Below are 25703 nucleotides of genomic sequence, written 5' to 3'. Positions count from 1 at the left end.
AGTTAATGTCAGCCGTACGCAGACTTCCTGTGTGATCCCCCGCGGAGCGTTCTTGCGCTCCGCTGGTCGATTCGTATTTGTGAAACCCGAGCGCTCGCTCGAGGATTTCGGCCGCCGCTCCAAATCGACTAGTGAAAAATGCCATAAGCTTCACGAGCGCTGACTCAGCCATGGCTGAACAAGCGCGTACACGCTGCATAATGGTATTCAAAGTGCGAAAGCCGGCGGCAAACGGCAGAGCAATGTCTTATTTGACTCATTTTAATCCCGCGGTCACCCCGTCACCGCTGTTTAATTATTTTCTAATTACGTGACTTCAAACTCTACGAAGGGATGATGGTAAGGAGTACCATCACGTCATCGTAGAGGTTGAAGTCACGTAATTAGAAAATAATTAAACAGCGGTGACGGGGTGACCGCGGGATCACGTCATCGTAGAGGTTGAAGTCACGTGATCAAAAAATAACGTTTCCTGCCAGATTATTTCTTCGCAGCTGCACAAAATGTAGACAGCTATCCATCACTAGGAATAATCTGAATAACATGAGTCAGAACAACGTTGCTGCCGTCATACTTAACAAGCTGCGTGGTGAGGTGCTATAAGCGGATGCAGAATCTCGTTTCGCTGAATAGTGTCTGCGCATTATCTTTATAGTTCCGGCCGCCTTTGACGGCTCTCCACTGCCCCGTGCACTCATTTTCTCCTCCAACCTTTAAAGCTCGAGGCCTTCTACAAGGTAAGTACGTCCTTATTGACTGTGATATGAATACTTTGGTATGATAACAAGACATGCCGAATACGTTCTGCACTATTTCCAGCTGAGGCTACAGACAAATAGTTGCATGGGCAAGTTTTCTTGTTTAGTCTTCAGGTAGATCCCTTATATGGGCTCGAAGAGCTGTAGTGCTCCGCGCTTTGATCATTCATAAAAGTTAACTTTCTGATTTCAGTCTCTGATGTTCGGTGTAAATGTCTCCCTTTCGCTCCTATCGTGCATATCCAGCACGTAATTTCTGCTTGGCGGTCTTTAGTTTAACATGTCTTTGTCTTCTGCTGCCCACACATGTGGGAACACGCCAACTACGTGTTAATCGTGGCACACATGCACATTTTCTCCACTATTAGAAAACCAGGATGATTTGGGTGAACTGGCCGAAGTTCATGACGTTAAATCAACCCGGAGCACACAAGTTCCAGAGTGCGCGGCTAAAGGTCCCCTTACCAGGTCAGGCCATTTCGAGCTGACAAGCGCAGTGCGTACATTGCGTACTCAAGTTCGTGTCTAAGAATTACAGCGCTGCATGCCGCGGAAAGAGCTAAAATTTCAAACTAATAGACAGTTTGCACTTCTCCTTGCGAGCACTGCGCTCGAAGACGCGAGGATGACGCACATCAGCAAGCGCGCCTACGTAGCACCGCCTAGGTAGCACAAGGCCTTTTCACTCCGATCCATGACGTCATGTTACCTGGCCCCTCTGCCATAGAATCTAATGGGGATGCTCCCGAGTAGATAACAGTGGTTTTAACGTCACCGCTTTCATCACGTCAGCCTTGTCAATGGTAAGTTCTGGCCAGAAAGCGTGACGTCATGGATTGGAGTAAAGCGACCTTGTGCTATTTAGGTGGTGTTGGCTAACGGCGCGCCTCTCCTTCTTTCCTTCTCTCTTTCTCATTCTTTCCTTTAACCAAACAACTATTTTTTCCCGCACATTCTTTCTTTTTTTTATTGACACTGTTAACCCTCGCTTAAGGGTTGCTACAGGGAGGGAAAAATGTAGAACCCGAGCAAATTTGACAGTTCATTGCATCAGGTTGGGTGCCCACGATACAAAATATCAATCGAGCATTCAAATTTGTGCACATCTGTCTGACCTACGACAACATCAGGTAAGGCATTCCACATTTCAATTACATCCAGGAAAAAAGAATAACGAAAAACATCAACACGGGTGTTATATGGCTTGACGGCTCTGCTGTGGTTTATTCTTTCGCTATTGGCAGGTAACTGAGCGTATATTTTCTTTTTGTTATCTTCAAAAGCCTTTGAAGTATCTGAAAAAAATTTTCAGTCTGGCTTTTTTCTTCGGGTTTCCAGCAACTCAAGCCCACACGAATGCAGCATTGTTGTTACCGAGTCCGTCCTTCAGTACCTTGAAGCAATAAAACGAGCAACCATTCTCTGAATTCTTTTTAGTTTTCTATCAAAACTTTTTGGTGGGGGCTCCAGACAACACAATCATATATTAAAGATGGACGTATGAGAGTTTTATAAGCAATTAATTTGGCATCCTTCGTTGCCTGTTCAAGCTTTTTCTTCAGGGAGTACAGTTCTTGTGAAGCCGTCGAGCACAGGTTATCGGTATGTTTACGCTAGTCTAAATTATGTGAAATTGTGACCCCTAAATACTTGAATGTATCTACGTTTCTTAGTTTGTTACTTGCAATGTTATAAGAGAATGGCACCACACTTTTTTTGTTGGCAACATGTGTAAAAGTCGATTTGTTGTAATTGATTTCCATGTTCCATTTCTCACACCAAAGGTGCAGGGAATGAAGGACCCGGTTAATTATGATTTGGTCGTCAATGTGTGTTACCGTAGAATAAATTAAACAATCGTCAGCAAAAGCCTACAATTCCACAGGAAGCTCGACAATCTCTGCAATGTCATTATTGCTGACCAGGAACAGCAACGGGGCCGAAACGGACCCCTGGGAGACACTAGAAAGCATTTCTAACGGAGGGGACAAGCAGTCGTCCACACGCACAACCTGCCTGCGATTGTGTAGGCAGGCTTCAATCCATTTTAGAATAGTATCATTTATTCCTGCTTTATGTAACTTGAAAAGTAATTTGTTGTGCGAGACTTTGTCGAAGGCTTTCGCAAGGTCTACTAGATGATGTCAATTTGCTCTTGGGCGTCTATAGCTGAAGTAAAATCATGAACAGTTTCTATGAGCTGAGTTGCTGTAGACAGTGCCTTTCGGAAACAATGTTGATGCTGATAAAAAAGTAGTTATCTAAAAAAAAGAAGAGTATGCTTACTTATGATTTGCTCTAAGACTTTACAGCACAGGCTAGGCAGGGAAACTGGGCGATAGTTGTTTATTAGCAATCGGTTACTGCTTTTAAAAACAGGAGTTATGACTGCGCAGCACCAGTCATGTGGCAATGAGTGAGTTTGCAATGTCTTCACAAAGATTATATTTAAGAAAATAACACCGATACCGCGTATCGCTTTGGAAATTGAGTTGATCTTCCATCCGGCCCACTAGCCTTCTTAGACTCTAATGTAGTAGTTGGTTAAACACGCTTGCTTGAGTGACGACAATATTTTCCATCCCACATGAAAAGGAAGACGGCAGACAGGCGTCTGCACAATAGCTGGTAGGCGCTGAAAAAAATAATTGGAAGAAATTATTAAAATGACTTGCAATATTTGCTTTTTGCTTTACTATTACATTGTTAAGCTGGATCTTGTTTGTTTGTTCTTTTTTCATTCAAATAAAGCCAGAATGTTTGAGGTGCTATTTTCATAAACGTACTTAATGTTTGGTTAAAGAACCGCACTTTTGATTCCTTCAGAATTGTTTTCAATGCCCTTCGCAATTTCGACACTTCATCAGAGATACCTGGCTTTTTTCGTAAGCGCTTTATTTTGCGCTTAATATGAATGTTATATCGAATAAACCAAGGGTTCCGTCATTTTATATTTTTTATCTAGTTGGGATGAAACTACAAACACAATGGCTTATGATTTTCTTGAGGCGCTGCCATAGATCGTCAACCGATTCACAATCGCAGACAAGTTCAAACTGGTCAAATGACAATTCTAAGAAATCGATAATAGATGTGTCGTCTCCCTACTATAGTCCTTAACTTGCACAGGTATAAACGGCTCGCAACGAGCTAGTGCTTGCGCCAGATACTATGTGTACAAGAACCATCTTATGATCTGATAGACCATCTTCCACAGATACTGTATAGTCATTTATTTTATTCGAAAGAAACTTCAAGTGCAACAATGACTGATATTCAGGCGTTACCCTCGTGTTTTATTTCACAATTTGCTTTAGATTGTGCGCGATCATCACTTGAAGCAGCTTTTTGCTTCTAGAAATTTCTACGTGCGTAGGTAGTAAATTGTCCCAGTTAATATAAGGTAGATTAGAGTCCCCGGTCATTATTAGTCTAGTGTTACGGTCCAAATGATTGCATAGGAAATCATTCAGCTTATCCAAAAACTCGGGTGCCGTGGCAGGTGGCCTGCATACTGCGCCATCAACATATACAGTGTTCGCGTAAGTAATTTTGCACCACACTTTCTCAGAGATAGTACATTCAATCATTACAACAGCAATGTGCTGTTGAACAATAATCGCAACGCCTCCACCACGAGTGTCTCTATCCGATCTAAACATTCGGTAGTTTGGTGGCAATATATAATGGCTAGGTACACTGCTGTTCAGCCATGTTTCACTTACCACTAGCACACGAGGGGTCTTCGTCAGCAACCCGTATTGTAATTCAGTTACCTTATTAACAATACTGCGCGCATTCAGCGACAAGATTCGGAGCTATGAAAGAGAGAATCACTGGGACTGAGCGATCAAAATGATCATGCGTGTCATCTGCCCTTTGTGCGCGGTGTTTGTTCTTATCTCGGTGGATTAGAGGGAGACGTGCGTTGTTTTCGTGGTCCGATGTGTAAAGCTTATCATTTACCTTTAGCTTGTCGCCGACCAAAATGGAAGTTGCGCTCGCCCGCAACTTCCATCGCACATCTACTATTTCCTTAGCATAATCATTGCTGATACTAATTGATTTTCCTTTAAGTACCTGCTCCTTTTCTCTGGTATCATGAAACTTCATAACAACTGGTCTCGGTCGTTTACTGTTTTTTTTTCCAATGCGATGAATTCTTTCTACAGTTTTAATTTGAACCCCCAGTTTTTCACAACACAGTTAATCGCCGACAGATGCCCTCAAGTTCGCCTCTGAGTCACCGCTTTCCTCCGAGATTCAAAAAACAAACAAGTTATTCCGCTGGCTGTGGTTTTCATACTCGATCAATTTTTCAGCCTGGTGCCGAATAGTAGCCTCAAGAGGCCCAATTTTCTTGTTCATTTCCTGTATCATGACAAGAAATTCAGTCAGTCAATCTGTCTTTGCGTTTAACTGCACGACGTTCTCGCTTATTGAGGATAGCCGGCGATCAGTAGCCATCTGATTCTCTATAATTGTTTGCAGCAGCTCAACCGATTTAGGCCCGGGATTTTCTTCTACGTCTCCTGACGCTAATAGCAACATCATGGACCAGCAGTCAATAAGAATGCAACAAAACCTGCGAGGGCATGGCAGGATTACCAAAAATCTGTTGTCACTTCAGTAGGAACAATCAGTGCACTGAAGACCAACCTGCACAAACAGCAGAAGCGGATGGGTCATGCTGTCCGCAGGCCAGGTGCCGTGCCCTCTGATCCGGTCGTAGTCGCGTCGCTCCTTTAGCAGGTCTGTTGCTGGTGACGTCACACCTTCCAGTTCGTATCCCACGAATGAAAAGTTCGTTGTCACGTGGTCAGAATGAAACACCAAAAACGGCATCATTCCAGCGCTAGTCGTCGTTAACGTGGCTGGCGTTTCTGCAGGATCCACGGCAGTACCTACCCAAACAGCAGAAGCGGATGAGCCATGCTGTCCGCAGGCCAGGTGCCGTGCCCCTCACAGCACCTTGCCCTCTCAGCACTTCGGCACCTTGCGCTGCTTTCACATCATAATGAACACTGTTGCGCAGAGCGACAAAGACACAGGACTTAAGCGAGAAAACAGTACACGATACTAGCTGAGCGTAAGCTATCAAATGGTTTATTTTTCGGAAAACGGAGCTTACCTATAGCCTGCGGAATTTTCCTAGTTACACTTCACATCATAATGGCCAACGTATTTCGAAAGTTGTCAACGTTATTTTCATAATTTTCCAACGCCGGCTCATGAAAATGAGCTTGTGGTGAAACACGCAACGTCGGTGCCACCGTAGATTGAGATGGTTTTCGCAGAGAGAGGTCTTGGCTCGAGCAGTAGCCTCTTTGATCCCAGAGCTGACCCTGCACACAGTGACCGCCGCGTCGTTCCATTGACTGAACACTGCTGGGTCCCGTGAGAGCGCACGACAAAACTTCTTCCAGGAATTCCACAGCTTCCAACAGGCCGTGACGGTGACGGCGAATCCACTAACAATACCTGGTCCGCCGACTGCGTGTAGACATAGCGGCGCCGTTTGGTTGGGGAATGTCGTACTATCGTCCTTACAAAACGAGTCGCCGCCGTAGCCATGGTGGCTCCGATCGGCTGCTCACTCGGCGCATTGTTGTTTTCCCAAAGCGAGTCATCGCTGCGGGCAGCGCAGGATTCGACGGTCGCTTCTCCTGTAGTTCGCCAGCCCCGCAGCTGCAGCGGGCTTGGAAAAATCTTGCATGTAGGCACCCCTGCAGGCCTTTCGTAAAAGCTCCTCCATGGCCCGAAAAATCTCGACTGGCCAGTGCTGATAACCGCTGGGCAGGAAGAGAATGGCTGGTGGCAAGGGGGGGGGGGGGATGCCTTGGCTTGCAGCGACCAGCTGTGAAATGATGACACCCCCCCAAGACATCCAACAAGGACAGGCAACTGCAAAGTGAACCCTACAACACGGCTCTACGCCGAGATTATGTATTTTGGAGCTCACTTCAGACCCGCTAGGCTTCAAAGAAAACATAAGTACAGAAACACGAAATGCTGCATTTCGCTACGCCAATTTGGAAGAAATTTCATGCTGACAAATTGAGCAACCATGGAGGGAGTCCTGCTAAATGAGGGATTCTTCTTGACTTAACAATATTACGAATAGAAACCCCAAAATTTAGGTGGGATCCCTAAATACAGAATTCAAATCAGCCTGCTCAAACCATCCGCATTGCTATGCAACTTTCCTTTCTTATATCAATCGGAGAAGCTGTACCCTTGGAGAGTGAGGCTCCATCGGAGCAAGCGGCCATTTTTGTGTGACATTTGATTGGGCCACGTCAGAGGACAGTGGTCAGTCTCGAAGATGAACCTCGCTCCGTACAAGTAACACGACAACTTCTGGGCTGGCCAAACCAAACAAGCACACTCCTTCTCAGAAGCGCTGTAGGCTTCCTCTCTTACAGCTTGTTTACGGCTGGCATAGAAGATAGGATGTTCCTCATTATCATCCCCGACCTGACTAAATACCACATCCATACCTCTGTCGCTTACGTCGCACTGAACTATGAATTGCTTTGCGTAGTCTTGCGCGCGAAGCACAGGACGAGAAACCAATAGCGTTTTGAAACCGTGGAAATGGTTCTCTATGTCCTTATCCCAGTGCATGTTACTCGGTGCTCCCTTTCAAAGGGCGTCCATTAAAGGACTTGCTATTTGCGAGTAATTTGAAATGTACTGTTCATAGTACCCGGCAAGTCCCAAAAATGAACGAATGTCTGTTTTCCTGCGCAGATGAGAAAAATCTCCAATCGTAGCTATTTTCAGCTTGGCCGGGCTTCTCGTGCCCTGACCGACAACATGGCCCAGATAAGTAACCTGCGAGCAGCCAAACCTACACTTTTCCGCTTTCATCGTTAAGCGGGCTTCCCTCAACCGTGAAAACACCTGCTTGAGGTGCGATACGTGCTGTTCCCAGCTGTCCGAAAAAATTGCTACGTCATTAAGATATGGCAAAGCGAACTCCTGCAAGTCATTTCGGACGTCTATTAACTTGGAGAAGCTAAACGGCGCGTTCTTCCGCCCGAAGCTGAGGGCGAGAGGGTGAAAAGTGCCTACGGTTGAGATATCGTGGATATTTATGTAAGTACTCTCGAAATGAAGGAAGTTTGTTACTGTCGGAATAGTAACATTGAGCAAATTGAAAGCACAGAATCGTTTACAGACGCTAGTTCTTTACCGAATACGTACAGTGAATGCCACTGCGCGCGGTCGCCGTGATGGAGGATCCCAAACCGGCCCCTTGCGTGAAAGGCAGGCAAACACTGAGAGCAAACTATGTGAAATACGTTCTTATAGTGGGCTGTCTGTATAACCAAATGGAGCATAACCGAATTAAGCCTCAATACGCACCGGTTCGCAGTGACTGACTGTGCGTCCGGATGCGTATCCGCGCACAATGTTTCGCTTTCGCTGCGTGCGAGTTTTCGCAATGTGCTGTGAATATCACCATTTCACAGTACACAAGGAACCATTGTTGTGTGGACGCTATCAGAACTGTTCAAAAATAATTTCGTTATAGCGGCTCCGATGCCTACGGCGACTGTGATGTGCCGTCACGACGATTCAATCTTTCTTTTTCTTCTATATTCCTGGATATTTCAATATTATTTTTAAAGTCGCGTGTCACTGTATGTTTATCGGTTTTTTTCAGCGTGCGATTTCCCACCGCTTCTTTTTCGCAATTCTGTGCTTTAATTCATAACACAAACATGACCATATGTCATGCATTTTTTAAAAATTTGCCTCTTGCCTTTCCCTTTCCATTCCAGTGAACTTTCCAGTAACTAGCATCAACAAGTTCATAGACCAAACCGTCATGACATTAACCGGGCAGCGGGAGCGGGCGAGCGTCTCAATGTGCGTTTTCTGCTACTCACCGAACATCGCAGTCCCGGCGTCGTAGCAGAAATCTTCCTCGCGTCTCTGCTTGCTCCATACCCGTGTTGTAACCGATAGCTGCCTGCCGGTTCTAAGTTCCGCGAGCCAAGCTTCACGCAGCTTGTTGTATTGCGGCTACGTGTAAATAAGACTGACACTGGGCTTCGTTGCGTACGTCCGGCACTGCGGCACCGAGCAGTAGCCTACCATGCTACCCGCCTCCAAAGGCAGTCACTACCTATTAATTATAGTGCTTTCAAATGTTGTCAAGCCCACACCCAAGGCGGGAAAGCCTCACCACTTAACGAGAACCGCGGCGCAGGTGGGACTTTAAAATTTCGTTTTCAGCTCGCTTCGGCGGTTTCGAAGCAATCGACGCCGCCGCTGCGTCCACGTGATCCCTCATGCCACGTCACGCCGACGTTGGCGCCAGCTTTTCCAGTGGTGGAGCTCGCCCCCAATACTGAAGATCTTCGTGACGGCGATGGCAGACGTGCGCCCTTAGTGTCCTTATGATTGCTATCGAAATGAAAAGTCGCAGTTTCACACGAAAGGCGACTTATCAATTGCGATAGCAAATGATGAGTCGGACTGAAACGTCACGTGAAACACTTGCTGGAAGCTCGAGAGTTCCATATTAAGACAGACCACCAACCTTTTACCTTCGCCGTCCGGTCGTATTGTAGCCAATTGTAACCATGGGAAACACGCCATCTCACCTTTATTGCTAAATTCACGGCAACAGATAAGACACGTGCAAGGAAGGGACATTGCCGCATAGAAAGCGCCCTCATGCGTTGCCTCTTACATCACTACGGACAACAACCCAGTTAGCATCAACTTCTCCGAACTTGCTGCCCAGCAACTAGACGACACAGAAGTAATTGCGTTTGTCGGAAAACTTGGCGTCTTACATGTGCGCCATGCCCACATTCCACCTTATGCCGTCCCTATTCTTTGTGATGTCTCCACGTGAACCCCATGTCCAGTCGTTCCACTCAATTTCCGGTGCGCCATTTTCGGTGCCCTTCATAAGCTAACTCGCTCTGGAATTCGGGCCATGCAACATCTGGTGACACAACGCTTGATCTGGCCGAGCGTCAACAAGGACGCACGTGCCTGGGTGCGTGGTTGTCTGGTATGTCAACAATCGAGGGTTCGCCGACATACAAAGGCAACTTTCGGCTCTTTTACCCACCCCACCATCTGAACGATTCGAGAAGGTACACATTGACATAGTGGGGCCATGGCCGCCATCAAACGGGAACACCCACCTTCTGAGCTGCATAGATCGCTTTACTCGATGGCCAGAAGTACACCCGTATTGAAACCACAGCAAACACATTCGCTCCGTGCTGGGTTTGGCGATAAGGTGCATCATTTAATATTAAATCACGACAGGACGCCAGCTTGAATCAGCGCTATTCAATAACCTGCTGACCTTCGTAGGTACTTCTCGCACATGAACCACGGCATATCAGCCCATCGTCAATTTTCTTGCTGATCGATTTCATCACGCCATCAGGTCTTCGTTCGGAGCACAGCCTAACGCCACTCACTGTTTCACATCGCTAGCACTGGTTATGCTGCGTCTTCGGGTAACGCTGAAGCAGGATCTGCGCTGTACGCCTGCCAAGATGGTTTTCGCAGCACCAACATGCCTTCCAGGGAAGTTTTTGCACCGTACAGCTTCATCGTGGTGCCCTGACCCCGCCGTTTAAATCAAAATTCTGCTAGCTTCATGCCGAACACATGTTGCTCCTGAAGCAAGCTGCCAGCACCATACTGCATCGCATATTCCCAAAGAGCTGGCGATGTACTTTTATGTTTTTGTCCGCCTTGGCCCCATACGGGTACCCCTGCAACACCCTTATAATCGTCCATACTGTGTGATCCCACCATGCCGACAAGCATTTCACTGCGGGCTTAAATGGCCGACAGGACACTATCTCTATGGATCGCCTCAAGCCCGCCTTGGTTGACAGATAGAAAAACTTTTTTTTCGTAGCAAGTGAGTTTGGACTCCTTTGGGCCCCTGGACCACCACACGGTCCCACACTACGTCGAGACGTTCATGTTCCTTTTGTTCATGACGTCGGCAGCCCGAGCCACCGCAGCAAGCTGTTTTGTCGGGTCCGTAGACGAGAGCAGGACCTCCCAGTCCTCCTAGCTTGAGATGGCGGGCGGTCCCTGCGGTGGAGTATCAGCAGGCCAGCCAACATAGATGTGGGAGATTGTGGCGTGAGGGTTGCCGCATAGGGAGCATTTAGGGAAGGTGCCACAGTAGTGGGATATCAGCTGAGGGAATGGGAGATAGCGGGTCCCGAGGCGTCTCCAGAGGACCTGCTGGGACTGGGTCAGGGAGGGGTGGGCAACAGGGCAAGTCTGACAGTCCAAACGGGGCATTTGCGCGACCTCCGCAAAGCTGTTCGTTCGCTCCCCAGAGAAGCCCGGATGGAGGCTGTCCTGAGCCCAGCATATCAAACCTCGGGCCAATTTATCGGCAGCCTTGTTTCCGGGGTTCCCAGAGTGATCCGGCACCCACCGGAGCTCTACCTTGCGTGGTAAATTCTGGGTGGGCGTGTTTAACAAGCTCCATGCAGGGGTGTGAATCCTGCCTCTGGCAAAGTTGGACAGAGCAGTCTTGGAATCGCTAAATATGTATTCGGCATCCGAAAGTGCAAGGGCTAGGGCAATGGTGGTCTCCTCTGCCTTCTCATGTGTAGAGACCGAGGGAAGATGGTGAGTTAGGGGTCGGGGTAGGGTTGTGTAGTAAGCAACTGCTACAGCTTCATGCGTTGTACATGCGGTGTCTACCCAAATGGTTTTCTCGACTTGTTCGTGATACTTGTGGAGGGCATTTGCGTGAGCTACGCGGCGAGAGATGTGATACTGGGGATGAACGTTTCGAGGAAGGGGTTTCACTACAAGGGGTGCATGGATGTGTCGAGGAATGGCTATAAGGGTTGGCTGATAAGCGGGTATCTTGATGCGAATGGAGGCGAGGATATGGTGGCCAGTGGCGCTTCCGGGAAGTCTGATGTACGGCGTCTGAAGATGCGTCTCAACTAGTTCAAGAATCGTGGTAAGCATGCCTAGTACAAGGAGTTTGGCTGTGATATTGCTGTGGGGTAGGTTTATGGCGGCCTTAGTTGCAAGGTGGATCATGGCGTTCACGCGATCGGTGCCCGTACGGTTCAGCTTGAGATATGGAGTGGCGTATAGAATTCGGCTAAGCGTAAAGACATGCACAACTTTGACGTTGTCTGCTTCGTCTAAACCCTTGTGCAGTGAAGATACGCGGAGTAGAAGCTGCAACACTGATTGCGTGGAGGCCTTGAGTGTTTTAAGGGTATGGTCATTGCGTCCGGAATCCTGCAGATAGAGGCCAAGGATGCGCAGGGTGGGAGTGAGGGGGATAGGGGATCCTTGTAAAGTGATTCGGATGATTGAGTTAGCGGCAGATTTCGGCCTAATTAGAAGGAGCGTGGACTTAGAGGGGGAACACTCGAATCCGATAGATGATACGTGAGTGGAGGGTCTGTCGGCTGCTAATACATACTCTGCTAAAACATACTCTGTACACTGATGATATTACCACATGGACCACTTATGGCTCTGACGGAGAAATTGAGGAAACTCTACAATTAGCAGCCGACCCGCCTTGGTTGAGGAGTCATTCCTTCAGTAACCGGATGGCCAGTGCTGCGTTAGCCCAGAGCCGGTTGGTCCTCGCCAGTCTTCACACTTCAACTCCCAACACCCCGACCCAAACTGCTCAAAGTATCGTTCCGGCTACCTGCACGACTCCATCACTTCAAGGGGGTCCCCCTGTAGCAGCATAGACGTCGAGGAAGATGCGGAGAACGGGATCTGGCTAGTGAAAGGCCTTTGCCTAGGAAGCAAAACGGTAGCGTGTCCATGATTACGCGCAGACGGCGCGAGGACTAGGGCCGGATTCTGAAATGCTGCTAACCTTAGACCATTTTCCTACCTTCCGCAAGGAGTCCTCCATGCTGCCTAAACGCTAGGCGCCTTCGGAAGGCCACCGTAAATTCTAAAATCTTCCGTTCGCCTTCCCTGCGGAAGGAGCGCCTCACCAAAGGAAGAGTAACGTTAGAGGCTTCTGGTTTCGAGATTACTTACAAAGAATTCAAAATATTTGTGATGAATTGCTAAGGTAATGTGCCGGGACTGTTAATATTGCATTTATACTTCTATACCGGGGCATACACTCCATTTCTTTGGTAAATAATGTAAAAATAGTTCAAAAGTGATGCATATGGCAGGAAAGAAAACTCAGTCTAGCAACTATGGCAGCATCGGAGTTCGGTTGGTCAGGCGTCGCTTTCTTTTTTTTTGCGTACATTTTGTTTTGTATGTGTGTGTATTTGCAGAGAATACCCCTTTCCTGTTTCGGAAGACTTCTGCGTCGTCTCCACCGGGACTTTTAGTGGGCATATGAGCAGAATCGATGCGCCCAGTCCCCAAGAAATCCTAGTATTGAATTGAACCTGGTCATGACTACCCTCGCTTCACTAGCGCTCGGAAGCTGAACGTACGTGGGATAGAGACGTAGGCATATCAGTTGTGTCACCTCTCAAATACATCGGCACACAGATTGTTGGGATACACACACAAGGTCGGCTACAACAGTTTGCATGACACCGGTTCCGTAAAAACGTAGTGCGATGAGGACCTTTGAGAGAGCAGGCAACGGCTCTCCTCTGTTGTCAGTGTTACAATGCAGTTGCAGCTCTGCCTGTATGGCTGTAACAGCTCGCTTGGAAAAAAGTTACCGGGCTAGAAAGTCCACTTCGTCATCGTATTCTAGTGGGTTCTGCTTGTATACCAAACGCCGGCCTGGAGTCAAAGGCGGAGACTTGTACACAGTCCCGTAATGAAGTTCATTTGCTCGTCGAAGAAACCGTGCATAGCTTTCGCGGCTATCGTCTTCGGATAAATATCGCAAGGCCATCATTCTCGCCGCTCGCTTTTCGTAAAGTCAAAGTAAAAAGATATGGCACAAAACGCGGTGCGCGGAACCAAACTGGACGTCAATACACTGCGGCTGGCTACCGCGGCCTTGGCTGCGCACGGCACCTATTCTAGCCGAGCGCACCACGTACAAAGTCGTGCCGAAAAGCATGCGTTCAGTTAGAGGAGCATGGTTAGGAAGCATGAAGGTGGCATTCCGGCTCCCTAGGCGCTGGGAAGCACCAAGGAGGCCCTAACGTAGTGCCCCTTAGTAAGGTACGTTCCAGAATTGATGCCAGGTCGCCTTACAGCTTGTGGCACATCCTTAGTAAGGAAAGGAGTGTTTCAGAATCCCGGCCTTAGTCTCCGAGGAATGACTGTCAGATAGGGCTTTCGGCTCAGTAAATATATGTTCCTGTTTATTGTGGCTCATCGTCATCGCTGATTTTACACGGACACAAGTATCCATAAATAATATCACCTCGATAGAGGTAAACAAATCAAAAACAAGCTTCACACTGTGAAACGAGTATTACAAGAATAGAGAAACTGTTGTCGGAGGGACCACTTCTACGAAGTCGTTCTCTGTCACCTTGGAATAGGACACAAAAGATGAACTAACCTACACTTTTGTTCTGTTGACCGAACAGCCAGCGCGCATGCCTAACATGATTTTAGCTATTAGCCGTTACGCACGTTTTACCTTTCCTCCGCATAGAAATCAGCCACCTTTCCACCTTGAGAAAGTAAAAGCAGAGCAAAGTTGTTGCCCACCTTAGACAAGCACAACCGACATTACAATAGTAAGTACCACCACCCCAACCAACGTTAGATGACGTTAGACAACCCAGTAGCACACATCCCCATTCTTCTACAGGGCCTCCGCCAAGAGCAAGTGCCTTATTGAACTAACTGAACTTTCCCATGCAAATTGCGTCAGAAAATTCTAAACTGTAACTTACACGCAAGCTTAACACATGAAAACTTGGGATTGTAATTAGAATATACGAGAAAATATAATTGTGTTACGTGGAAACTCGAAGACAAAGCCATTTTCCAGCTGCCGTTTGAGGTGTGGCCACGGCCGCTATATGGCGGTGCTGTTTTTGGGTCAGCACGAGCCCACGGAAATTTCGGCTAATAGCTTCGCTGTTAAAGGAAAACCGAAACTTTTTGACTCTGTGTTATACATACTGTGTACCACTACAGAGCACTGTTGCTGGGAGATGAGTCCTCCTTTTGGTTATAAGACACTTTCAAATACCTAGGCCCCAAAGGAATTCCGTATCAAGACCTGTCATATGAGCGCCCCTGATAAACCTTTGCATGTAACACTCGACTACCGAGCCCTTCTGCTGAAGAGCACAATAGACCTGTTCTCGGCGCTCATTGTAGGAAGGTCACTGCGCCATAAAAGTATTAGTAAACTTACTTGTATGACAATTTCTCGTGATGTGATTATAAATGTATGCTCTACTTTCTTTATTTCCGGCCAATTATCCAGACTGCAAGCTTTCGATGTATTTTCAAGCATCAGAGGCCCGAGAGGATGCCCGGTGCTGCATCCCGCGAGACACAAAGGAGGCGCCTCGCTTCTGCGCCAGTCAGTACGTGAAGAACAACAGCCTTCAGAGAAAGCACAACAACGTGGTTTTAGAATTTTGCCAGCCGGCGTTCTTTACCAAACCGCACGCCACCATGCAGATCTTGGACATCGGCTGCGGAACTGGGGACTACACGCGGGACTTCCTTTTACCGCGTTGCCTGCCGTGTGACAGGTTAGTCGGCATCGACTCCAGCATCCAAATGATCGAATATGCTAGGCGACATTCGGCTCACGAGAAGATTGAATATGAGCTGCTCGACATAGGCGATGACATGACCGAGTTTATCGGCCGTCGTGATCACTTCGACAGAGTTTTCTCTTTTTACTGCCTTCAATGGCTGAGGGACCAGGGTGCCGCACTGAAGAACGTAGCTGCACTGATGAGACCAGGAGGAGAGTGTCTTCTGGTGTTTCCGGCTTCAAGCCAACCTGGCGCCGTATGGCGACTTCTGGCCGAAATGGATCACTGGGAAAAATATTCAGAGGTAAAGTTATGTATCATAATACATAGTTATGGCAGCTGTCCACCGGCAGAAAAGCGCGTGGGTAACCCCGGAGAATCAATAAGTACTTTGATCAAACGACTGTCTGAAGCATGTAGACATCTGTTTTGTTTAACTACTTAGTTCCTTGAACTCAAATCACCTTTAGAAGCGTCGCGGTACGTGGTCGTAATCACGCGGCACTTTCTCGCATTTCGTGCGCTGCTACGATATTGCGGAAAAAAGTAATTACGGAGGACATAGCTGAAGGAAATCGAATGAGAGGAATGCTTTAAAATTTAACAAGAGCTTTTCTATTGGTATTTTTTCTGTTAATTCTATAAATAAAACCTGATTTAGTTAATCTTGTTTCCATATAGTTAAGGCACCTTTGAAGGAATCCTTGCACGCATCGTACATTTTACATCAGAATGTTCTGAATGGCCATGCCATCTTTCTGTCAAGAAATAACGGAATGAGTTTTACACGTTATCCATACGAACGTGGTACGTGTTTGTGGTTGGTTTTGCACCACATTTTGAGTGTGTTTAGTGTTAGAAAAATGAGTCGTAGCAACATCGTAGCGCCGCGCGGTGGCCGCACTTTTCGCCCAGTTTTGCTTTACAGTATTAATGTCAAGTGTGGGAAGCCGGTCAAATAGTAGGTTTAGATAGGGTATTGAAGAGCTCATCATATATATATATATATATATATATATATATATATATATATATATATATATATATATATATATATATATATATATATATATATATATATATATAAACGAGAAGAAGGGGAACCAAGCTGCCTGACTTTTCTCAATCATATCACTGGAAAACAACAAAGGCATCAGGAGAACATAAGGGAGAATACTTCTACTTACTAATTAACTTAGAGAAATTATAAATTAATGGAAGTAAAGGCGGATGAAAAAAACAAGTGCCCGCAGCTAGGACACGAATCCACGTATTCGGATTACGTGTATGATGCTTACCACTTGAGGTACCACGGCGCTGTTTTCCCGTCCACTTTCCGGGATATTTATATTTTGCTAGTAAAACTAACCCCGGGAGGGTTAACCAGCGCCACCACTCACATACCTAGGCGGCGGTTGTGGAACATCCTTTCTGCTGCAGGCATCACGAGTGCGTTATCTGTTTGGGGTGACAACTCATCCATAGGCCCCCACATGTCACCCAAAGATCTCAATTTTACCGCATTCGAGACCCTAGTAATGCAATGAACGAGAATAAAAGGTGCTGAGCGGCCCAATTTTTACTAATCATATCGTAAGAATCCAACAAATAATGTTCACCACGGGCAACATAGGGGAACTTACTTCTAGTTACAAATTAAACTAAAATAGAAAGAAATGATAAATGGAAACGAAACCGCAGAAAAGGCAGCATGCCGTAGTTGGGACGCGAACCCACGCCTTCGCATCAATAAACTACACATGATAAATAAATCACGTACTCGTGAGACCACGCACTAGTGACGCCTTGGGCCGAAAGGATGATCCGCCGCCTAGGATTGTGTGTGGTGGCGCTTGGTAACACTCCCAGCGTTAGTCTCTCCTGGTGAAACATAAAATATACCAGAAAGTGGAGGAGAAAACGATGCTGGTGTAACTCATTTGGTAAGAACGTCACGCTCATACTGCGAAGACGTGGATTCGTGTCCGACCTTCTGGCAGTTATTTTTTCATCCGCTTTAATTCCATGTGATTTAGCATTCGAGTGATCGAATGAGCTCGAATGAGCATTAGATCGACTGAGCTCCCGAACAACCCTTTGCCATGCGGCGTGACCTAGGCTTATATGATGGATGCAAAGAGGTGCGACGTAATGCGAAGGCATTTCTCCCGCATATAAATCTCCACTGAATTGTTTTATGGCAGATTTTATCATAACAGTTCAGCAACGAGCTAAGTCTTCCTTGAAATCAATGGTATATGCGCTCAGGAACCATTCGTTTAACATGCCGTGCAAAGTTAATCCTCCTTTTAAAAGCACGTTGTCACCGCTTAAGAGAATGATAACCCACTGGCTCTGGCGAATTCCTTAAGAACGGCTGAATATTGAAGGCTCAGTGTGCGAAAGTCCGGCTTCTTCGGTCAGGGCAACAATTTCTTTTAATAAGCTAACAAGCTGATCGAACGCTTATCTAACCGGTATCTTCCAGCGATGCGCTGGCGTGCTAGTGCTTTAGCAAGTTGAAAATGCGCCGAAGGAAAGAAATGCCTAAAATGTGGGGCGTATGATTAGTCACATTTTGGCTGCATTTTTGCAATATTACTGCAAGGAGTGCAGGCATCTCTAGTATCGCAAGTGATTACCTAAATGCTCTTAGGTAAATTTCTATGTTACCATTCAGTTTGTCTAAATAGTTGAGGGTGCAGTGTTGTGAATGTGCAGTATTTGTTTACCATGAGGTTCAAGCTGACGTTTTGCTCAGACATTGTTGCAGTTCATTTCGAAGAGCCATGACATAAAGGACGAGAAGGAACAGATGCAGTACATGTCATCGCTTTTGAGCGAAGCCGGCCTCTGCCCCAGCATTCTTTTGCTGCCAAGGCTGGTGACATTCGACGGATGCTCTGAAGAGGACATAATCGGTAAGCGCGACAACGACCCGAATTAAAAAAAAAGCCATTTTCTTCGTAGAGGATTGTTTAACGGAATCACCTCATTTTTATGGAAGTGCACACAGACGCTTGAATAGCACTGCTTTTAGCAGTCTTAACGTACTTCACGGAACTCCCGAGGGCTATACACGTATCTTTGTCTCTATCCATTTTCTTGACTACCTGGGTCACTATGTAGTTCGTGGTATAATGCGTTGCTGTGCCGAAGGAAAGCATTCGAGACAAATCGTCGGACTAACACTTAGCATGCGGGAATGTGTACATAGGTGCCAGCCTTCAACGAATGTCTTTCTCGTCGATATGGGTCACTGTCGATGCGGTACTGGGTAGCTATCGCTGCTCAATGAAAATCTTTGAGGTGACTAGGAGCACTCGGTATGTGCCAGTCGGTTTGGGCTTAGCCTCGTTTACGCAAACCTAGTTCACTGCATGTGTTCCAGCAGATGTGTGCCGCTCTTCAAGGAACGTATTTAGCGCCAACTTGGGTAACTAGGTATTGGCCACTGGCACTGTGCCGCTCTACAATGATGCACAAGAAATTCCTCCGATCTGTAGCGAAATCGAACCCACGTCTAAGAGTGGGCTTACGCTTTTGCAGTCTGCGCCACGCAGGCGCAGGATATGCGCCGCTTTTCAATGAACCTATCACCAACTTGGGCCGCGGATTCTGTGCCAGAGGGTGTGCGGCAAGCGATGTAACATTTCTCAGCGTTTGGAGCTACCGGCATGCCACGCTTCTGGTCGCGGAGGTCACGCGCGCACTTCACGGCAGCGTCCCTAGATGGCGCATCGTGTCCAGAAAGCAGCGCGAGTGCGGAGCAAAGTTACCGCATTGCGTGTTTGTCAGCGTTCCCATGCACCAGCGCGCCAAGCATTTCGGAAGCGAGGGAAGGTCTTAACGGCGGCGCCTTTTGATGGCACCGTGTGTTGTTAGGGAAGCGCGCAAGAGAAGTCTCACTGCAGTACACACCCCATACATAACTAATTTCGACGGTGGCAATATACGATGTGTCGCTGTACTTGCTCAAGGCTAAACGAATTAACGGCGACCGTCGTCGTCAGATGACTTGTGCCGAATATTTTCAAAAATGCTCTCAGATTGTTGTGAAGTGAAGCTTCCTTTGCGGTCCCTCATGGTATTTTCTAACCGTGGCTAAGTGTTGACGTTTTGTCGAATAGCTGATTCGCAGGACGGCGCTGCTGTCTTTGCTACCTTTGCAGTTGTCCTGGCTGCTGGCCTTGTTTTTCTACGGAATTACGCAGAGATAAAATGAATGATGCCTAAATATGCCTTGACCTCGAAACAAATGTGGGTCATCAAGAGCAGAATCTCATTAATAAAACAAGCCTTTCTATGAGCACTTCTTTAGGGTCTGGTGTTTGGCGCGTCTGCTTGGCCACTGTTTCGTCCAGTAGAGTGCTGGTTACTGCAGCACTATCTCTTGAACCGGCCAGGTCTAATCCGCGCACTTAATCTGGATACGATGTCAATACAAAGTGGGCCAATCGCGGAAACAGTATAATATGCGGTAACGTGGGTCACATGGATGGTAGGGGTGGTCGTGTCTTACCGTCGTCTTTGCCAATCGCTATAATACAATTAATACACTGTACAGACTATAATCACTTGCATGACACTTATTTAAACGCTTCACGAAAACTTCTCAGATTACAACGCGTGGGGTAGACCTGAACCTTTGCATCAATATCCACTAATTGAAGGCTACAAATCGACAATTTTTAATCTGCATTTTTCCTTAAGTCGCTAGGAATACTCTTGAGACGTGGTTCCTAGGGAGTTGACGACGGCACGTCGCACTTTATGACAGAGGCGCCAAACTGCATAATGCGTATTTGTGTACTTGTAACGCTTGATTTGACAAATTGCATGAGAAGGTTGAAAAGAAGGAGGGAAAATGCAAAACCTATGGCTGCATTAGGATAAAAAATTAAGGTCAGGTTTCTCCGACATCTCGGAGCGGATAAAAACGAGGTTCTTCACAGTTTTCACGGCAAAGTTTAGGACGAATGTTTCCAACGCGAACTAAGCATTGCCATTTGTTCGGACAGCAAGAAACGTTTGCAAATTCTCGCGATCGAAAAATTTGTATTTGCTCAGAGAACCACTTGCCCCACTTTATTGTTTAGAGGTGCCAGACTTGTTCCCTGGTAAATACTTGCGAAGCTGCTATCCCTAACCTTTAACCTTTGAAGTTGTCTCTATGAGCGACTTCTAGTACAATACCTGGGATCAAAAGGAAAAGATAGTATGGCATAGGCCAGCTATAGCCTACTTTGCAATTGAGCACGTCTAAAACTCCTAGAACGCTCGCTTTCATATTTTTGTTGGTGATTCTTTCATACCCGCAGCACCATCAGCGCCCATCAGGATCCTGTGAAGGAAGGTCGCAATCTTGGCAGATCTTAGTCATATGACATCTGCCGAAACTACTGAGCTGGCTGCATTTCTGGTTGCTTTCACTGCAGCACACCTATTCCCATCAATTATCGCTGAACTTCGCACTTTTTTCAGTAGGAAAATGAAAATTTCAGACAGAAAAGAAAGAAGAAATTTTCCGCATTTGATGTTTAGGAGAGCAATGCACAACTTCTCGTGTGCCATGTGAATCAAAGCAATACCTATGCACGCGTGCACAGAAAATGACATTAACTTGCTAATGCCCTAAATTTTATAGCCATTTACGTGATCCCACAAGGGACCCGCCGTGGTTCTTTAGTCGCTATGGTGTCGGGCTGCTAAACACGAGGTCGCGGGATCGAATCCCGGCCACGGCGGCCGCATTTCGATGAGGCGAAACGTGCAAAACACCCGAGAACTTAGATTTAGGTGCACGTTCAAGAACCTCAGGAGGTCCAAATTTCCGGAGTAGCCCACTGCGGCGTGCCCTATAATCAGAAAGTGCTTTTTGCACGTAAAACCCCGTAATTTTATTTTGTGTGATGCCACATGGGGAACTCTAATGTAATCTGCCCTTATGTAATTCCTTACCTAATGCGCTCAGCAGAAGTAATTACACTGAGAAATGCGTTCTCTCGACCCCATAGCTTGCGCAGAGCTGTATAATTGATTTATTCGGAACAGCCCATATTGTGCAAAAATAGGTCCTACATAACTTTCAACTTCAGCGCTCCTGTCAGTAGCTGTGCTCAGTGAATTTCCTCAAGTCGGCGTTGGAACGGCTTCGATGCGGGAGGCGCCGTTTGGCTTTAAGGCTTCGGATTCGACATTGAATTGCTGAAGTTACTATGGTCGGTTGCAACATTGTAAAAGACAACAGCAAGCTCAAGCTATAAATGTACGACATTATTCTTGTTTTTTCATTTCATTCTTCATGAAGGTGGAATAAACTTGTAAACTTATTATTATTTTTATTTTGTACCCTAAAATTGCTCACTTCGGAAGATGCTATCGTAGAAATGACTGTGTGACATGTCACTAAATTTACACGTGTGGCAGCTGCGGTGAAAAAAATAATTCATTAGGAAGTTAAGCCAGTTGCGAATGAATGGAATTTTTTTGTGCACGTCTGGCACAAGTGTGAGCTCATTAGTTTCCAAACGCTGGAGTGTGTGCAATACGGCATCGTACGGCATCGGCATCAATACGGACTCCCGTGCTGCCCTTAGCAGGTTACAACGCAGTGAGCTTGATTGTCCACTTGTGCGCAGCATTAATGACTCTGCGAGCAAAATTACATCACGTGGGGTATGTCTCGCTGCTCAATGGATACCTTCACACGTAGGAATCGCCGGAAATGAAGAGGCTGATCGGCTCGCTTCAAGTTGCGTTCATAACAACTGTGACTGCCCAGAAATCACGTGCAAGCTTGATGACGCTCGTCTGCTGATTCGTCGCCACCTACTCAAGCAGCATCCAGATCAGCGCGTCGCAAATGGAACGTTCCCGCCCCGTGTTCGTGGTCGAGGCTTGCCTCGTCGCGCTAGAGCACAACTGCTCAAGCTGACGGTTGGTTGCGTGAACGTGCACGAACGTTTATACAGACAAGGGCGTGCGGAAAGTCCATTGTGTACGTCTTGTGGCTGTTACGAGACACTTCAGCATCTTATACTTGAGTGCCCCGCTTTCAGTGCGCAGCGCATGTCACTAGTGAGAAACTATCATCTCCTTGGCCTCCGGTGTGCGACACTCGAGGAATGTTTATACCCCAGTGGCTGTGCATCTAAACGTGATCAGGCCCATCGCGCCCTATTAACCTTTATAGACCTAACTAACTTAGGTTCACGTTTGTAGCAAGAACATTCGACATTCAGTTGTAGCGTGACCTTTAGTGACCGGCCCTACTGTGTGTGATCAGTACTGTACCCTAACGCTTCTTCCTTCGAAGATGGGAGGTGGCGGGTTCAAACACCTTGTAGTGTATATTGTGAACCGGTGATTACGTGCACCTTCACTTGGCGTCTCATCGTGGAGAACACAATCAGCCGCATAGCGAACTAGCCATGGACGTGGTTGATAATTGTGGAGGCTGTTCGACGCGGCGTCACTTTAATTCCGGCTGCAGAGTTATACTTTAGTGTTTAGATTTGTCCTGTTGCAGTGTTCTACTTTGGTCTTTAGATTTGTCCTGTTGCTCTCCTTTCCTTTTTCCTTTTTCCTTCCCTCCTTCCTATCTTCCATTTCTGTGTTGCTGTCGCCTCCCTTCAGAAGAGTAGGCAGGCGTAGTGCCCCTTCCGGTGGCAGTTGCCAGCCTGCTCCTCGCTTTCCCTTTCCTGTTACCTGTGTATATGTGTATATGTGTGCAAAACAAATAATAATAATAATAATAATAATAATAATAATACCAAACATTGAATGAACGGTAAAGAACCTCAGGTGGTAAAAATTATTTCCGAGTCCCGCACTACAGTGTGCCTCAAAATTCGTTCATGGTTCTGGCAGGTAAAATTCCAGGATTTAGTTATTTAGCTAAGTAATTGCGAACCGCACCAATCATAAACTCTGCTTCTAATTTGCAGAAAAACATCACCAAATTGCTGCTATATGTGGGCAGGAAAGTAGGTATTGTCCATGAAGCAGCAGCCTCCATAGCGAACAAAAAAGATTTTGTCCTTTCTTCTCCGAAGACTGAGTCCAGGTTAAACGTGTATTTCAGAGGAAAACCATGAGAGTCTGGAGCACGATTGAAGTCGCCAACCACCACACACAGTACGACTAGGTATAGACGTTCCGATGAGTTAAGTTTCTCCGCTTTTCTGTGCCGCTGAGCAGAAATTTCACTCTCCTTCTCCATGGCTGTACCACACTGACAAACGCCCTGCTATATGTATACCCCCATTGATATCTCTGCGCATGCGCACAAAATGAGAGGCGCTATCAAGCGGCTCCGGCACAGCGTCAGACTTGGCTACTGCGCAACGGAGGTGCGCAGCTGGGCACGCGCCGGCGCCAGTGCGTCTGCCGGTGCTATGACGTCACTCTTCGAGAATGCGCAGGCCGGCGAGGCGCGCGGCGGCGGCGGCGGCTCTGGCGCGTGAGCTGTGCGCCGTGTGACGTCACTGCTCCTCGCGCATGCGCAGCACGGCTCTCCAGGAGCCACACGAAAATGCTCGACATCGGCCAGAGTAGCTCACGCTACAAAATTGCTTCGCGTGAACTTTATTTCGGTATCAGTGTATTTCGTATACCATAGAAAGACTACATGTTCGAAACCCAAGCGAGCCATCAGACCACTTTCTCGTACAGTGTCGTATTGTTATCTCACATAGTTCTCTTCAGCAACTATGTAATACTCATCACACAAGAAACCAATTATGAATTGAAGTATCTGAATTTATTAACTGCGTTTGTAGGTAGCAATGAGCTAGCATTTCTGCCTTGCTGGTATCTCCTCTTATTCTGTGTTTCGTCATTTCGCAGGAGCGCAGATGAGCCTCCTTCCTATCAACCATCTTGTTTCCAACACCGAGAGGGCCCAGCTGCTCGAAGATGTCACGGCGCTGGTCCGCAAAGTGCACGGCCCTGAGACTGACCAATCGATATTCAGGACGTATATCATCATGGCGTCCAAACAAAGGGGCTAATGCCTGATAATTCATCGCATAACGCATGCATGTATCTAACAAACTTAATACTGTTCAGTTCTATCACAAGAACCACGATGAACGAGATCTCACAGTGAATGGAATGTTCAGTGCTACTGAGACAGGAGTGGACAATGCATGCAGTTTATTCTACTCACATAGAAGTGCGAGATTCTTCTTATCTCGCTAGCATTGAAGGACATGCGTTCTTCCATTGCCTGTTGTATGTCTTAAAGTACTGGCAGCCTTCCCCCCTTGGTCTCTTCGAGTCCAGCATTTTTATTCGGTGCCGACTGTTGCACGCTACAATGCAATGCAATTTTTTACTTTCTTTCAGCCAACACTAATAAAGCATTTTTTTTAAACGTGGATCTTTCTCTCACCATATTTCGGAGGAACTCGGGCTCTAGAGAAGAAGACGAGCCAACCTCATAGCGTCAGGTAAACGACTACAACCATTGTCAACGGTCTGCGTGCGCTGCTGGCCGCTGGCGTCTTTTTGAGACAGCGCATCACGCTGCCTCGCCGTTCCAACTCATTGCGTCGTTGTCAAATCGCACCGCCTCGTAACACGGCAATATGCAACCGCGATTGTGAAATATATATATGCTGCAGTTCACCCGCTTAGCTACAACAACGCGGCCATGTCTTCTCTTTTATAATCTGCATTACTCAGAAAATAGCCCTATATATCTTGGTCGCGCTGCATACCGCGTTTTTCTCTAAAGGTCGGGGCCGGTACACAAAAAATACTCTTAAGCAAATGTCGTTGCGCGCTGAAGTGACAATCGTACCTCCTTAAAGGGGTGGATACATCAAAATTTTCGTTCATGCGTTTGTTGATTCAAACGTTGCGTCATGCTTCAGGGAGCACGATACACACAGCGGGATTCATATATATCCGATAAATAATTTAATAATCGCATTATTATACCGAGCAATTTCGGTTTCGGTTTCTGGGCTCCGGGGGATGCTATGACGTCACAGAGGAGGAAACGCAACATGGCTTGGTCACGTGGGCCACAAAAAATAGTGACGTAAAACTATGCTGCGTCGTCTGCTCGCGCATACGCGTGCTCTGCCAGCAGAGGTCAACTGGCGATTCGAAGTGCATGTCGCGATTATTATAATTATTGCGAAGAGCGACAACAACGGTAAGAACATATTGCGGCTTGTGAGAGTCGGTGATTCATTCCGAAGCGCCGTTAGCGTTAGCTTCGAAGTGAACCGGAAAAGGCCTAGCCACGATATCGGCGGCGCCGAACGAT

At 46.9% G+C, this 25703-nt stretch overlaps 1 protein-coding gene across 4 annotated transcripts; it reads left to right on the top strand.

Annotated features, from left to right (window-relative positions):
• Positions 1-155: 155 nt before the first annotated feature.
• LOC139058464 (juvenile hormone acid O-methyltransferase-like) lies at positions 156-24804 on the top strand. 4 transcript variants are annotated; one of them, XM_070536761.1, is made up of 5 exons: positions 156-203; positions 656-737; positions 15139-15725; positions 18195-18342; positions 24272-24804. In XM_070536761.1, the coding sequence occupies exons 1-5, from the start codon at positions 171-173 to the stop codon at positions 24433-24435; spliced, it is 1014 nt and encodes a 337-aa protein (XP_070392862.1). In that variant the 5' UTR covers positions 156-170; the 3' UTR covers positions 24436-24804. The 4 variants fall into 4 exon arrangements, with proteins under 4 accessions (XP_070392862.1, XP_070392861.1, XP_070392864.1 ...); XM_070536760.1 differs by having other exon boundaries at positions 18183-18342; XM_070536762.1 differs by lacking the exon at positions 156-203 and adding an exon at positions 1127-1226 and having other exon boundaries at positions 653-737; positions 18183-18342.
• Positions 24805-25703: the final 899 nt, after the last annotated feature.

This window comes from Dermacentor albipictus, chromosome 1 (assembly GCF_038994185.2).
Source record: "Dermacentor albipictus isolate Rhodes 1998 colony chromosome 1, USDA_Dalb.pri_finalv2, whole genome shotgun sequence".
NCBI lineage: Eukaryota > Metazoa > Arthropoda > Arachnida > Ixodida > Ixodidae > Dermacentor > Dermacentor albipictus.
This window is presented reverse-complemented; position numbering and strand designations above follow the sequence as displayed.

What these genes read in the sequence shown, in the direction of transcription:
- LOC139058464 (XM_070536760.1), top strand. Translation starts at nt 171, where the DNA reads ATGGCTGAACAAGCGCGTACACGCTGCATAATG. An exon ending in CGCGTACACGCTGCATAATG is followed by an intron (nt 204 to 655) that starts GTATTCAAAGTG and finishes TTATCTTTATAG; the next exon opens with TTCCGGCCGCCTTTGACGGC. An exon ending in AGCTCGAGGCCTTCTACAAG is followed by an intron (nt 738 to 15,138) that starts GTAAGTACGTCC and finishes CCAATTATCCAG; the next exon opens with ACTGCAAGCTTTCGATGTAT.